This window comes from Leptosomus discolor, chromosome 7 (genome assembly GCF_034619465.1).
Source record: "Leptosomus discolor isolate bLepDis1 chromosome 7, bLepDis1.hap2, whole genome shotgun sequence".
In the NCBI taxonomy this organism is placed as follows: domain Eukaryota; kingdom Metazoa; phylum Chordata; class Aves; order Leptosomiformes; family Leptosomidae; genus Leptosomus; species Leptosomus discolor.
Genome location: NC_141397.1, coordinates 7,159,879 through 7,172,235, shown reverse-complemented (window position 1 = coordinate 7,172,235; position 12,357 = coordinate 7,159,879). Strand labels below are relative to the sequence as shown.

The 12,357-nt window shown below is 38.3% G+C and overlaps 1 protein-coding gene across 5 annotated transcripts in view; it reads right to left on the bottom strand.

Annotated features, from left to right (window-relative positions):
* The window catches only part of HDAC9 (histone deacetylase 9), a 276,738-nt gene that overhangs the window by 89,819 nt on the left and 174,562 nt on the right, over positions 1-12,357 (bottom strand). For all 5 annotated transcript variants that reach the window (XM_086468227.1, XM_086468228.1, XM_086468232.1 and 2 more), the window contains 4 exons: positions 6,392-6,447; positions 6,062-6,149; positions 1,585-1,704; positions 1,157-1,254 (listed from right to left, as the gene is read on the bottom strand). In XM_086468227.1, coding sequence (XP_086324353.1) covers positions 1,157-1,254; positions 1,585-1,704; positions 6,062-6,149; positions 6,392-6,447 — 362 coding nt within the window. The remainder of the gene's footprint in view (positions 1-1,156; positions 1,255-1,584; positions 1,705-6,061; positions 6,150-6,391; positions 6,448-12,357) is intronic.

Sequence of the window (12,357 nt, the reverse complement as noted above, 5' to 3'; positions counted from 1 at the left end):
GATCCAAACCAAGAATTTTGAGGTGATCATACCAGATATATTAATATCAGACACTAATACCAGTGATTTGAAAAATCCAGTCCCCTAACTTCTGTAAAATCTCATCAAAGGATAAAACAGATCTTGGAAAATCTTGAGGCAACACTGAGGTGTAGAAATTTGGAGTCTGCCACTATTCGTTTTGACTCTTTTTAAATACAGGCAAATGTAAAGAAAATTAAAACCTTTTCCACAATAACAGTGTGATATTGTGAATGTGTAAGGCTAATTCTGTGTCTAGGGCTTAGACTTTGAATTCAGGTGCGTTGTTTATCAGCTGCTCTGCATATTATTTCATGGACTGCTTCAGAAAAAAAAAAAAAAAAAAAGAGTTCTGTACTTTTGCCCAATCTTGAGAGGTGAATGCTCACTAAACCCTTCCACTGGACTGAAGGGAAATGGTGCATTTAAGACAGGACTACTGAAAGTCTAAAAGAGTGTGTTTTAAACTGGTTTTATCTCCTCTGGTCCCATGAATATAAGACTAAAGATTATGACGCATCACCTATGAAAGAATAAAATTTAATTTAGAATGAGCTATTGAGAGAAAAAAAGAAATACAGTATGCAACATTTCCTATCGTTCCTACTGAGACATTTCACATTTACTTTTAAGTAAATAACACTTTATTTCAATTCATAGAAAAATCCGGTTGGTCAAATCAGTGAGCATTATGATGAGACTTTTAAGTGAACGAGGAATCTTGGATTTGGACTATACTTCATACTGCTTTCTATCTGCTCTAATTGCACATAACTGCAATCAAAGTGAACATGAAGAGTAATTTTCTTCTGCCTGATATAAATGCTTACATTTAAATTTTGTTGGTAGCAAAGTGAGCAAGCTCAAAGTCATTTTACTTGGCATGATAAAATAATGATACAATGAGTGACTGATTAAATCATTAGACATTATTTTTTGTTGATTCTGAGTGGATGATCACAACAATCAAACTACCTATTTTTATTATTTATTAAGCTTTTGTATACTGGGATACCAGGATTAAGTTGGTTTCACCATGGGTCATTCTCCTGTCTTGCAAGATTACATTAGCTCTTATTCATGTGCTTATGTGCTACAATCAGTTTTCATAACTTTAAAAGAAAAAGGCACCAACCTGAATGCTGTGAGATACTCAACATCGCCCATAGGAGGATCCAAGCCACCTGTCCAAGCAATATTTATGTTATAACCTTCACCAGGTCCACTTCCAACCTGAAAAACAACAGTAAAATGCCAAAAGGAGTGAAGAGGAGGAAAAAGGAGGAGGAAAAGAGAGGGAAAGGAAAAAAAAGGAAAAAAATTTCTCAAGTGTGCTTTAGAAACAAACATCAAACAACGTGTCAGATCAGCCCAGCCTTGTTTGACAAGGACTGCTCTGGGTTATGCACTTGTTCTCCGCTGGTCCCCTGCTCCCAGTGGACAATTTGGTAATCTGGTGTAATTTAAAGAACCAGAGAAGGACAAGAAAATTAGGGGTAATCATGCAACGCAATTACCTGAAAGATACAAATAAAAATGGGGCTCTAAAGAAATAAACCTAACCTCATTTGGGGCTCCACTGCCGGGGAAGAAGTTGCCTTCATCATAGCGATGGAGGGAAACATACAGGATGCTGGGGTCAGCATAAAAAGCCTGCTGTGTACCGTTGCCATGGTGAACATCCTAAAGGAGAGAGAAAACAGATGACAAATGTAATAATGTCCAACTCAGTGCAGAGAGCTAAGTTCTGCTTTCTTTTACCCCCTCTCTCACTCTCTCTCTCTCTCTCTCTGTTTCTCTCCCTCTCCCTTGCCCTCCTTTTGTCTTTCCCTTTCCCCCTCCCTTCACCACCCCATACTTCCTGAACTTTCAGGCAAATTACTCTTTAATGCACTCATTTTTTAAACTGGCTTCTAAAAATCAGGAAACCATAGCGAGCGTGCCCTGGAGACTCCAGATGAGCAGTCATTGAGAAATCCCAGTCCTTTTGTACAATTAGATATTTATACACCGGCTCTTTGTACTCCTTGCCTCAGTGATGGAATCTAGCATCCTGTTTTATGGAGGAATTTTATGACTTATTAACTGCCAACAGTTCATAACCCCTCAGGCTTAATTAACTAGCCTCATTGGCCTCTGAAGAAAGACTAATGTTTAAACTACAAACTAGTATTTTGCAGAAGGATCTATGGTTTACAGAGCTTTTTCACAATTCTTGACAGAACACTAAACATAAGTGTATTCATTGATTTGCCAAGTTCCACTATTGAGGTCAAAGGCTCTGCGACCAGCTGAGTAAATTGGCTTTCTTGAAACATTCAGTTCAGTTAGCAGTCCCTCAGCAGTCAGATCCACATCAAAAGAGATGCCAGATGCGGAAAGGACTTCATACTTCATTTTTGCAAAATCATGACGGCAACAGTTGAAGACATAGGAATATGATCTCATTAGCTATTAAATCATCTGGTGGATAGGATGGTGCCTTCCACAATCAAGGAGTGACCTTGGCCAGTCTCCATATTTCAAACATTATATAACGCCAGTGAAAAGAAATTCTGTCATTAAATAAAATACTGAAAAAGAAATGCTGACAGTAGATCTATATAACAAAGGCTGATGAGGTGGACTTTTCCTCTTTTTTAGTTTTGCTTTCAAGGCTCTACTATTGTACTGTGTGGTTAGACACACAAGAAATTTTACAAGTGAAAATGAAAAATCCAATTGCCTTTCAGTAAAAGAAAACAGCCTTTTTTGTAAGTTTTTCCACTGGCACTTGTAAGAAGCTGAAAAATTATAGATATTATTGATTCTCCTCCTTTAATCCATCCCTTTGAAATTTCTGATTTAAAGACAGAATTCAGAAGGAGACAGACGAAGTATTCTGGATGGCAACACAATTGTCCAGACTGTATTTATTTTACAAACACTGTGAAGTCTGAACCAAACTCAGTATGAAAGAAAGAATGGCCGTATTTTCCTCAGGATGCCTTGGCTTCAGGAAGGTTCAAGTTAGGTGTGCATTGCCAATGGCACAGCCAGCACCGCCCGTTGCTTGTGCTTTTTGCCAGCTGATGTAGCCATGACTTTCACCCACATTGTTCAGGACTCTCTACATTGATTTAGTCCTACTTGTGCTGCATTGTGCTTGACTTGGACCTCCTCTGGGACCTCTGTGAGGTGATATTATAATGGTTACTTTTATTTTCTCAGTTGAAAATACTTGAAGTAACATGAGGATGAAGTTACAGCCCAACTGTGACTTAATGCCAAGGTTAAATGTAACACATGTTGGAGGTGCGAGGGAGAACACACTAGTGTGAGGGTGTTGGAGATTTGAAGGCAGCCAGCATAGTGTGAAAGGGTTCCGACTGGCAAATAAAGCAAAGTCTGGCATGCAGGCTAACCCCAGAATCCCATTGAGTCTTCAACTGTGACAGAATTATTGGTTTACTCCAAAAAAACCCTAGATCATGCTAACATACATGCAAGTACGAATGATCTTGGAACAAGTATTGCAATAACAACTTGAGAAGATGTGTTGGCTTCTGTAGATCTGCAGACACTATGACTAAAAACATAATAGGACTTTATTTGTTGATTTTAATTAGTCTTTATTTCCATACATCTTGCTGTAACAGTTTTCCAATGAGAAGAAAAAATATTAAATGGGCATAGAAAGTGGTTTGTTTGGGGTTTCTTTGAGTATTCAAATCTCAAAGCTAGCTTTATTGTCTAAATTTTAATTCCACCAAGGGTTGCTCTGTTTTGAAGAGCAGTAACGCCTCTGGTTAGACAAAGGAATGTGTTGTTTAAGACTGCGGATGTTACCATGTGGGAAATACGTTCATATTCTGCACTTAGTAGGTCAAATGTATTCAGGGTATATAGTTCAGTTCAAAAATGGAGATTCATTCAAATGATGGAATAAGGGAAGAAAAGCTGACAGAAAGGTCTTCTATTTTAGTATAGCAATAATGAAGGAAAGATCAAAAATTAAAAAGTTTATATATGATCACATATAGCAGCTATAAAGACTACACTTAATTTGTAACTAGAGTACAGTTTAATGCTTGGGATTTAATATTATTTTTTAATATTTACATTGTAGTAACATGTATAGCTGCCAAACTGCATGGGGTCCTGTTGTGCTAGTCACTATCAAAATATAATCTTAAAGCTTAATTTAAAATCTAACATCTGTAATTCCACTCGTTCGTTCAGGTGCCCAAAACTCTCTGTTGGTGGGTATCACTATTAACTTGTTCATTCATTCAGTTTGGGTTGGGATTTTTCCATAGTTTGCATACATAAGACATTTTCCACATTAATTTTTGTACATCATTGCACTGACCATGGAACAGACTAGGGACTGGACTGCAACTGCTCCAGGAATGAAGTAATCTGTGTCAGCCGTATATTTCTCCCTTTTCACCAGCTGAGTTATTCTGGCCAATGGGATAAAGTCAGAGAGAGGCTGAGTGTTCCCTATCTACTTTCCTGGTTAAGGATAGGCAGCTTCAGAGGTAACCATTTGCACAGGTAATGATTTGCACATTTAACCTTGCCTTGAAAAGTTAAAGCTAAATTCCTAAGTGCTTATTGGCTAAGTAGGTCAAATGGAAATGATTTCTTTTCCTGATAAGGCAAATGTAACACTTACAGTCAAAAAGGCTTAAAAACATTCACAAAATGCAAAATTTGGATAGGCTTTTCTTATTAAAACAAAACCAAAAACAAAACCAAAAAACAAGAATAAACATAGAGTTCACTTTTGGCCAGCATTTGCAGCACTAAAACTCAATGAACTGTAGGATTCAAGTCAGCAGATACAACAAACAGTGGAAGTGAATTTTTCAAAAACACTGGTTTCTTGGAGTTTGTAATTATGTTTCTAAGTGATAGTAGTACACTCTGAGAAACATCCAAAACCATTCTAGGAATATTTAACCTACCCATATACTTATTCTACCACTCATTTTTCACTTGCCATTCCTTCTCCCACACTCCCGCTTTCTCTGCTTCTCTTCAACAGCCAGTACGCATGTTTAACTGAACAAAAGTGCTAGATGGTAAGGCCATGACTTCACAATAAGATTTAATTATGAGTGCAGATATGAACAAGATTTAGACTATTAAGCCCTGCACTTCAAAAACCCTTTAACATATTTTGTCTTTAAATCTTTTATCACCTGCAAAAATTAATTAAGTGCAGATGTAACAGGTTAGGTTTTGATGCCAGGGTTCATTTCCTGTCTATGCTTTGTCAGACACCCTATTACACCTCCTCTTGAACTGTAGGAAAACAAAAATGGTGCTCATAAATCAGCATTCAACTTTCCTTGGGCTGTGCATTGGGCAATCCTTTAAGTGCAAGGCAGAGCTCCAATTCATTATTCATGAAAATAATATAGACAACATGCCAAATGTCATCTGCATTTAAATAATCCATTTGTTAAACATATTAAGTATTGTGTAAGACTGCCTCCTATTAAAATACAAGACTAATCCAATAAAGTTGGTTTTTAATCATGTAGCTTTCCTTCAGGGAACCATCAAAAGCTGGCATACATGACTTGAAAACTTCTTAGAGTGAATGACCTGTTGATTTGTTTAATAATACCAGTTACACAACTAGTCGAATCCTTGCTAGCTGGGGGAAGTGGCCAATTTAGTTACCAAAGCAACCACATTCTTTAAAGCATATCTGACTATTTAAAGTTTGTATTCTGTAGGGAAAAGTAAACCTGGGTTCTGTAGGGTTATTTTAACGATGGAAGTATCAATTCATTTAAGAACCATAAAAGTTGCCCTGATCTGTGCCTTCTTCTCATTAAATTGCAGTTAACACCATTAAAGTGAAACATAGATGTTTATAGCTTCAGTACTGCCATCCTGGCTTTAATGAGTTCCCAAAATCAGAGGAAATGCACACCTTTATTACTTGTAGGTATTAAAAGCAGGAAAGTCTGACATATAAATACAAATTCATTATCTTTTATCTAGATGCACTGAAAATGCGATGCTTGCCAAGAATACATACCAGATCTACAATCAATATCTTGCCTATATTTAGCTTGTCTCTCAAGTATTTGGCAGTAATTGCAATCGAATTAAAAAAGCAGAACCCCCTGTGGAATAGAGAAGAACAGAAATAAGAAAGCAAATCAGTCAAGAAAACAGCTATAAATAATGTTCAGAGCATTTTAAAAAATGCTATATGATCTCTGAGGCCATAAATCTGCTTCTGGGAGTACCTAGAAAGCCTTTTCAGTCATCTGCTAACAATTACAGTTCTTCAGAGACATGCACAACGCAGGTGATTGCCAGTAACCTTAGTGCTCCAAGATGGGCAATATTCCCTGGTACTTACATGGCTGTTGATTCTTCAGCATGATGGCCTGGGGGCCTTACAACAGCAAAGCCATTCTGTAAGAACAAGATAGGTTTTCAATTATCAGCTTAAAAAAATACTTGACTCAGTGCAAAACAGAGCAGCAGGCAGACTGGATTGAAGTCTATTAGGGGCTCTGGAGTACTTTTTCTGTCCAACCACCCTTTCATAGCACTGCCAGGAATAATATATTTGAGAACAGTGGCATATAAACTTGTATAAATACACACATGCACATACACACATATACACACAACATGATCTAAAGAGGAGGAAAAAGGCAGGATGAGAAAGCTGTTGTTATCAATTCTGCTGTCTAGAATTCACATTTAAAAGGAAGCAGGGACCACTGATCCATTCTTGCTCTAAGCCCATGTAATCTTATATCGCTCCAACTTGAGATGCTTCAAAATAAAAGTAGCTTGAGACACATATTTTACATGATTAGTCAGTGTTGACCCTACCTTCCCTGTAGACTAAATGAGAAATTCAGACACATGCACACATACATGTAATTCCTAACAGTAGAAAAAGGACAACAATGAATAGCCCATATTTCTACAAACCATAAATCAAACGCGGGAACCTGCCACAATTGCAAGTTTAATAGATTCCCTAAAGTCAATTTCTAACACACTTTCTGGAATTGTATATAAATTTCATGAAGTGCAGCACTAGGATCAGTGATGATCAAGGAATTTGCCTCTAGAGTCTCTGGAGCTAAAAGAAAAAAGAAATTTCCCTCCTTCCAGTGTGGGCAAGGTAAAGGGAGATTGTAGAAGTGATGGCAAGGTAGCTCTGTTCAGAAAGTCAGACTATGTATTCAAGAAGCAGTGTCTCCTAAGGGTGTATAACATACCAAATTTCTCTTACAACAGTCAGACTCAGGAGTAACACCATTACTTCATCAAATTTACTCTTTATTTCAACTACTCAAGACAGTTAGTCACTTCTATTCATTGCGTTTGCTGTCAAAGACAATTAACACATGCATAAAAATATTACCCTTTACTCATCTGAAGCAAACACCACAGTCACTAATCTTTCACTCACATAGGTGTAAATAAGGAGGAACAACATGGCAGTTAACAGTTGCATTGGTGCCTGTGAAATCTGTTTATTTACAATCCTATGAATATATGTTTGTGTCTACCTGTGCAATCGTCAACCTATGTTGTTTCACTGGCATTAATTTATAAATACTACCAGGCTATCTCATATAATTTGCTGCTAAATGTAATCCAAGCAGCCAGCTGCAAAGTTTTGTGGAGCGCGGCCAAAGTTCTATCAGACTAGAGCAAACTTAAACTGTACTGCAAATGGAGTACATCTGTAAGAGTGGTTCTTCTGGCCACCATTTAAAGAATCTAGGGGCTTTAACATCATGCCTTATTTTGCATTAAATGTCCACGTTTAAAAAAGAAAAACAACCCTCCCAAAAAAAACCCTAAAGACAGAACAAATATATACGTTCACATTTAGGCAGGCTTTCCTGGAGGTGGAATATAAATTGCTTACAGCTCAAATACACCATCAGAAAAAAAAAGGCCTTGTGGACTGCACTAATCTTCAGAACCAAACCAGCTTTACACTCTTAGCTAAAACCCAATTCCTTATCCTTCTGAGGGTTTTTTACCATTTTGTTTTCACATAAAGTATGACTTCAAGAAGAATTCTGTGAAGAAGAATTTTGTAGCATTTATGAAAAAACAAAGTATGTGCATGCTGAGGAACGTACAGATAACAAAGTGAAAAAAGACTCAGAGAAGAGCATTGTGCTACCTGTATTTCGTTCTTTCGATATTTGTAAGAATTTGGAAAAAGTCCATGCAAGGCTTACAGCTGTCCCTGCTCAGCTCACAGCTCATTATCATCTAACCTTATCAGCACTCCCAAAAGATCAATATAATTAAGATGATTATCTCTGGGAGGATTTCATGGGGCAATACAGAGACAGAAAAAATCAACACTGCTGGTTTTGACATGACAGTTAAAGTACAGGTTTCTTTTTTCTGTTCCCTGACTTTGATAAGACTGTTTGGAAGCCCTGTTTTTTTATAGCTAGCTAATTTCTGCTATCACAGATTATGTTACCTATTACAGTTCTCCATGAGCATGCACGACATTCACATCAGTTGTGAACATTTTTTACGTTTTTACATTACAAGAATTTTGGTATTCACATGGGAACGTATCTTTTTTAAAATACAGTGCATATGTTACATTGATGACAAAGCATATAATATAACCAAATTTTACCAAACACTGAAAACTAGTTACCACACAGTATTAACAGCAACTTTTGTGCAATTCGTAAAACACTTCGTTTCTCCTACTTTCAAACTTTGTATGAACGCAGTGTACATTAGCACAACAGAACATGAATTCATTTATTTAGGCAATATTTAAACACCAGACAGTGAGCTCAGAACAGTAGACAGAAAGGCAAAAATCTGCTTTAAAGACAGAAAGACTAACACAGAGAAATATGTTAAAAATGAAGCCAACACACATAAATTCAAAGCATTTGTGTACAGACTCTTATTTATACTAGGATATAGACACCTTTATATGTAGACAGAACATTAAACTGCCTGACAGACACGATCATTAGAAAAAGGATTCATGTCTGTGCAATTATATGATTACCTTTAGTCAAATTTGAGGATAAAGAGTAAAGCCTGAATAGAGATACTCTAAAATCTGTACATATCTGAACAACAAACAGAGAAGTCTGCCCAAACTCAGTTTACAAAGAAGATCCATTGCAGATAGAACCACTTACTTAGATCTTTAATGAAAACTGAGAAAAAATGTAGGGTTTTTTTCCACAATAAGCCAAGTATTCTCTTCTTTCGTGACACCAAATAGGTAGCTGGATACTTGATTTCCAAAGAACAGAGGTATACATCCTACTGTGGCTGGGTTAGAGTGTTGGGCTACTTCATGCTTGGGCATCTACTATACCTCTCCCTGAACCTTTCAAAAGAAGCACTCAAGGCAATACTGTAACTTGGGTGGTTCCTCCAGGGCTTGGGACTGACCATCTACAGCAGAGTTCCGCTGGTGTTTCTGTTACACAAGGAGGTAAAACTAGAGGTAGGGAATGTTTCTGTAGGGCAATAGGTGGTGATTGTAACAAGGTGTGAATCACTCTTCCCTTCGCTTGGAAGTGAGAAGCTTGCTCTGCCTGGATTCCAAGTGGGCCGAAAGCGACCCAGCCAATCTGGCACTCCAGGTGTGCTGAGAAGCAGTGCATACTAGCTTCAGCCTGGTGCTACTCTAGTAAAATCACTTGTCTTTTTGTTGACTCTCAGAAAAGCCAGTGCTGTGCAAGACGTAGTAATGAACCCTAGTAGGCACTCCAACAGCACTTACTGAGGCAGTAGAAGACTCAGGTTCGACACATTCTTGAACATGGCAATGAATTTGTAAATATTCTTCCCATACCTGTTGTGTATTTAGATCATGTGGTCCATAAAGTAGATCTAGATCTAGAGTCATGCTCTTTCTCAGCTCTTATTCAAATTTATGAAACTTTAATTCTTTCCTGCAGAGTAGCAGTCCTTTACAGAGGGCAAAACACCACCACTGAATCTCAAATTTAAGAAAAGACTGTTTTATATGGAGTTTAAAAATGGATTACTTTTAGCTGAAAAGATAAGGAATTGAAGGTCTTCTTGTATTTTAAGCTGTAAACTGCTGTGTGAAGGAGCAATGCCATCTATCCCAACTATTCAAGAGGCAATGGGCACAAATTGAAGCGGCAGAGGCTCCGTCTTAACATGTGAACATGCTCTCTTATCATGAGGGTGACCGAGCAATAGAACAGGTTGCCCAAAGAGGTTGTGGAGTCTCCCTCCCTGGAGATATAGAAAAGCCATCTGGACATAGTCTTGGGCAACTAGCTCTAGGTTGCCCTGCTTGAGCAGGGTGGGTGGACCCGATGACCTCCTGAGGTCACTTCTAACGTCAACTGATCTGTGATTTTGTGATTCTATTCAGAAATTCCTAATCTTCAAAAAAGGCTTTCAGAAAATTGGGTGTATTCCCTAATGATGAGCAAATTTCTTGGCAGAATTTTGTCCTGTGTACACCGTGCTAAGGATAGCTTTCCCAGGAACCTCTGTATTTCACACGGAGACCAGGTACCTAACTCAGGGTCTGGATTCCACACTTAAAGCTCAACATCATCCTAAAGTCAGATGTGAACATTTCAATTTTCTACATGTCTAAATCCCTTAACCTATCTAGACCTCAGCTCTTAAAATGAGCAGTGCTTAAACATTGCATTCTTGGACATTCACTTGTTTTTAATGGAAAGGTTTTACTTCAGTGTGCACAGGCTTCAGAATGAGAAGCAAGTCACTGAAGCTAAAACTTCATTTCTTTGTAGAAACATTTCAGTTATTATACAGAAATGCATCCATTCCCTCTGTCAGAACTGAGGGTTTCTTACATTTTATATGTATACAAATTTATATCGTTATAAAGTTATATAAAACCCTATTTCTTTAAATTTAAAAGGTGCTCCATACAGTGTATCTGACAGGGCGTAACCCCTGAAGCGGCCTCACTGCCATCTTTAACCCCGCTCTCTCTGGCTTAGGTGAATCCTGCAATGACAAACATCAGGGCTGCTTTAAGTCTTGGCCACCTACAACAATCCCCTTCCAACCGGTACCCTGGAGAAGATAACCTTGTTTGCACCAGCGTCACTTACGTCACACACTGCAGCAGGATCCCAAGCTATGCCATCCGCCAGGGAGGGTAAGCGGAAGAGTGAGTGGTGCAAGGCCGAGACAACCCTCAGGCACCTGAGTAGGACAATTTTACAAGCTATTCATACTGCCAGAGCGGGAGCCAGTATCTGGCCCTGGGGGTCTACGAATGCAATGAACAAGAACCCATGATTTAACCGAGCGGTATTAGCAGCACATAGATTTGCCAAGAGAACAGTAATGGACACAAGGGAATACCATTTTGTCTTGCAGAGGAAGCAGTAGAGGCCAAGAACACAGAAATGGACATTAAACATTTAACCCTGTGATGGAAACAAAGAGTTCCCTGTCTGCTTTCCTGAAGGTCTAGTTGGATAGCACCAGAAAATACACATGGAAAGTTGGGGCTTGCAGGCTAACTTATATACAACCACGATGGCCTGTTTAGCCACGACTAGTGTTAAGTACTTTGGGAAAGAAAGCAGACAAAGAGTTTTAAGAACAGAGCGGTCATGAAGATAAGCAATGTACCACACATATAATTAGAGTCGTACTACTATATGAAATAATAACAGTCATTTAGAGATAAATACAACCATAATTGCTGGGATAAAGTATCTAAGAGATGGTTCCATATGAAAATTTGTAATTTTGTAACTTTGTAAAAGCAAAGAACACAAACTACTATCTGAAAGGCTTCGTTGGTAACTTTGGTTGACGGCTTTTGTCAATCATATCCTTAACACTAGTAAAATAAGCATTCATTTGTTACTGTTTCTTACACATTGTGCATTGTGATAAATGCTGTGCTGGGCGTGGAAAGAATGCCTCTGTTTGTGGCTGCCACACATCACTCAGAAATATTTTTAAGGCAGAGGGAAACTGTTACAGGGCAGGGGGTGAGAGAGGGAGGTAGAATCAAGGGTAGGATAGGGCAGAGCCTGCAGGAGTGCTATCCAGGAGGCCCCTGAGCACAGAGCACTTCCCAGGAAAGGAGACTGTTGTAGGTAACCAGAGGAGCTGTTTGGGGTTTTGTCTTGTTCAGGCAGGCATGGAAATCTGCTGGCCTGAAGCTTTACTGGAGAAAGGAAACTGGAGGACTAGGGAGACATTTGCTTTCAGCTCTTTTTTGTTTATTATATCTTCAGAAAGTACTTCATTTTGGTTTTTGTTCTAAGAAAGCACAGCAGTAGAGCTGTGAAAGATATCCGAGTGATTTTTATA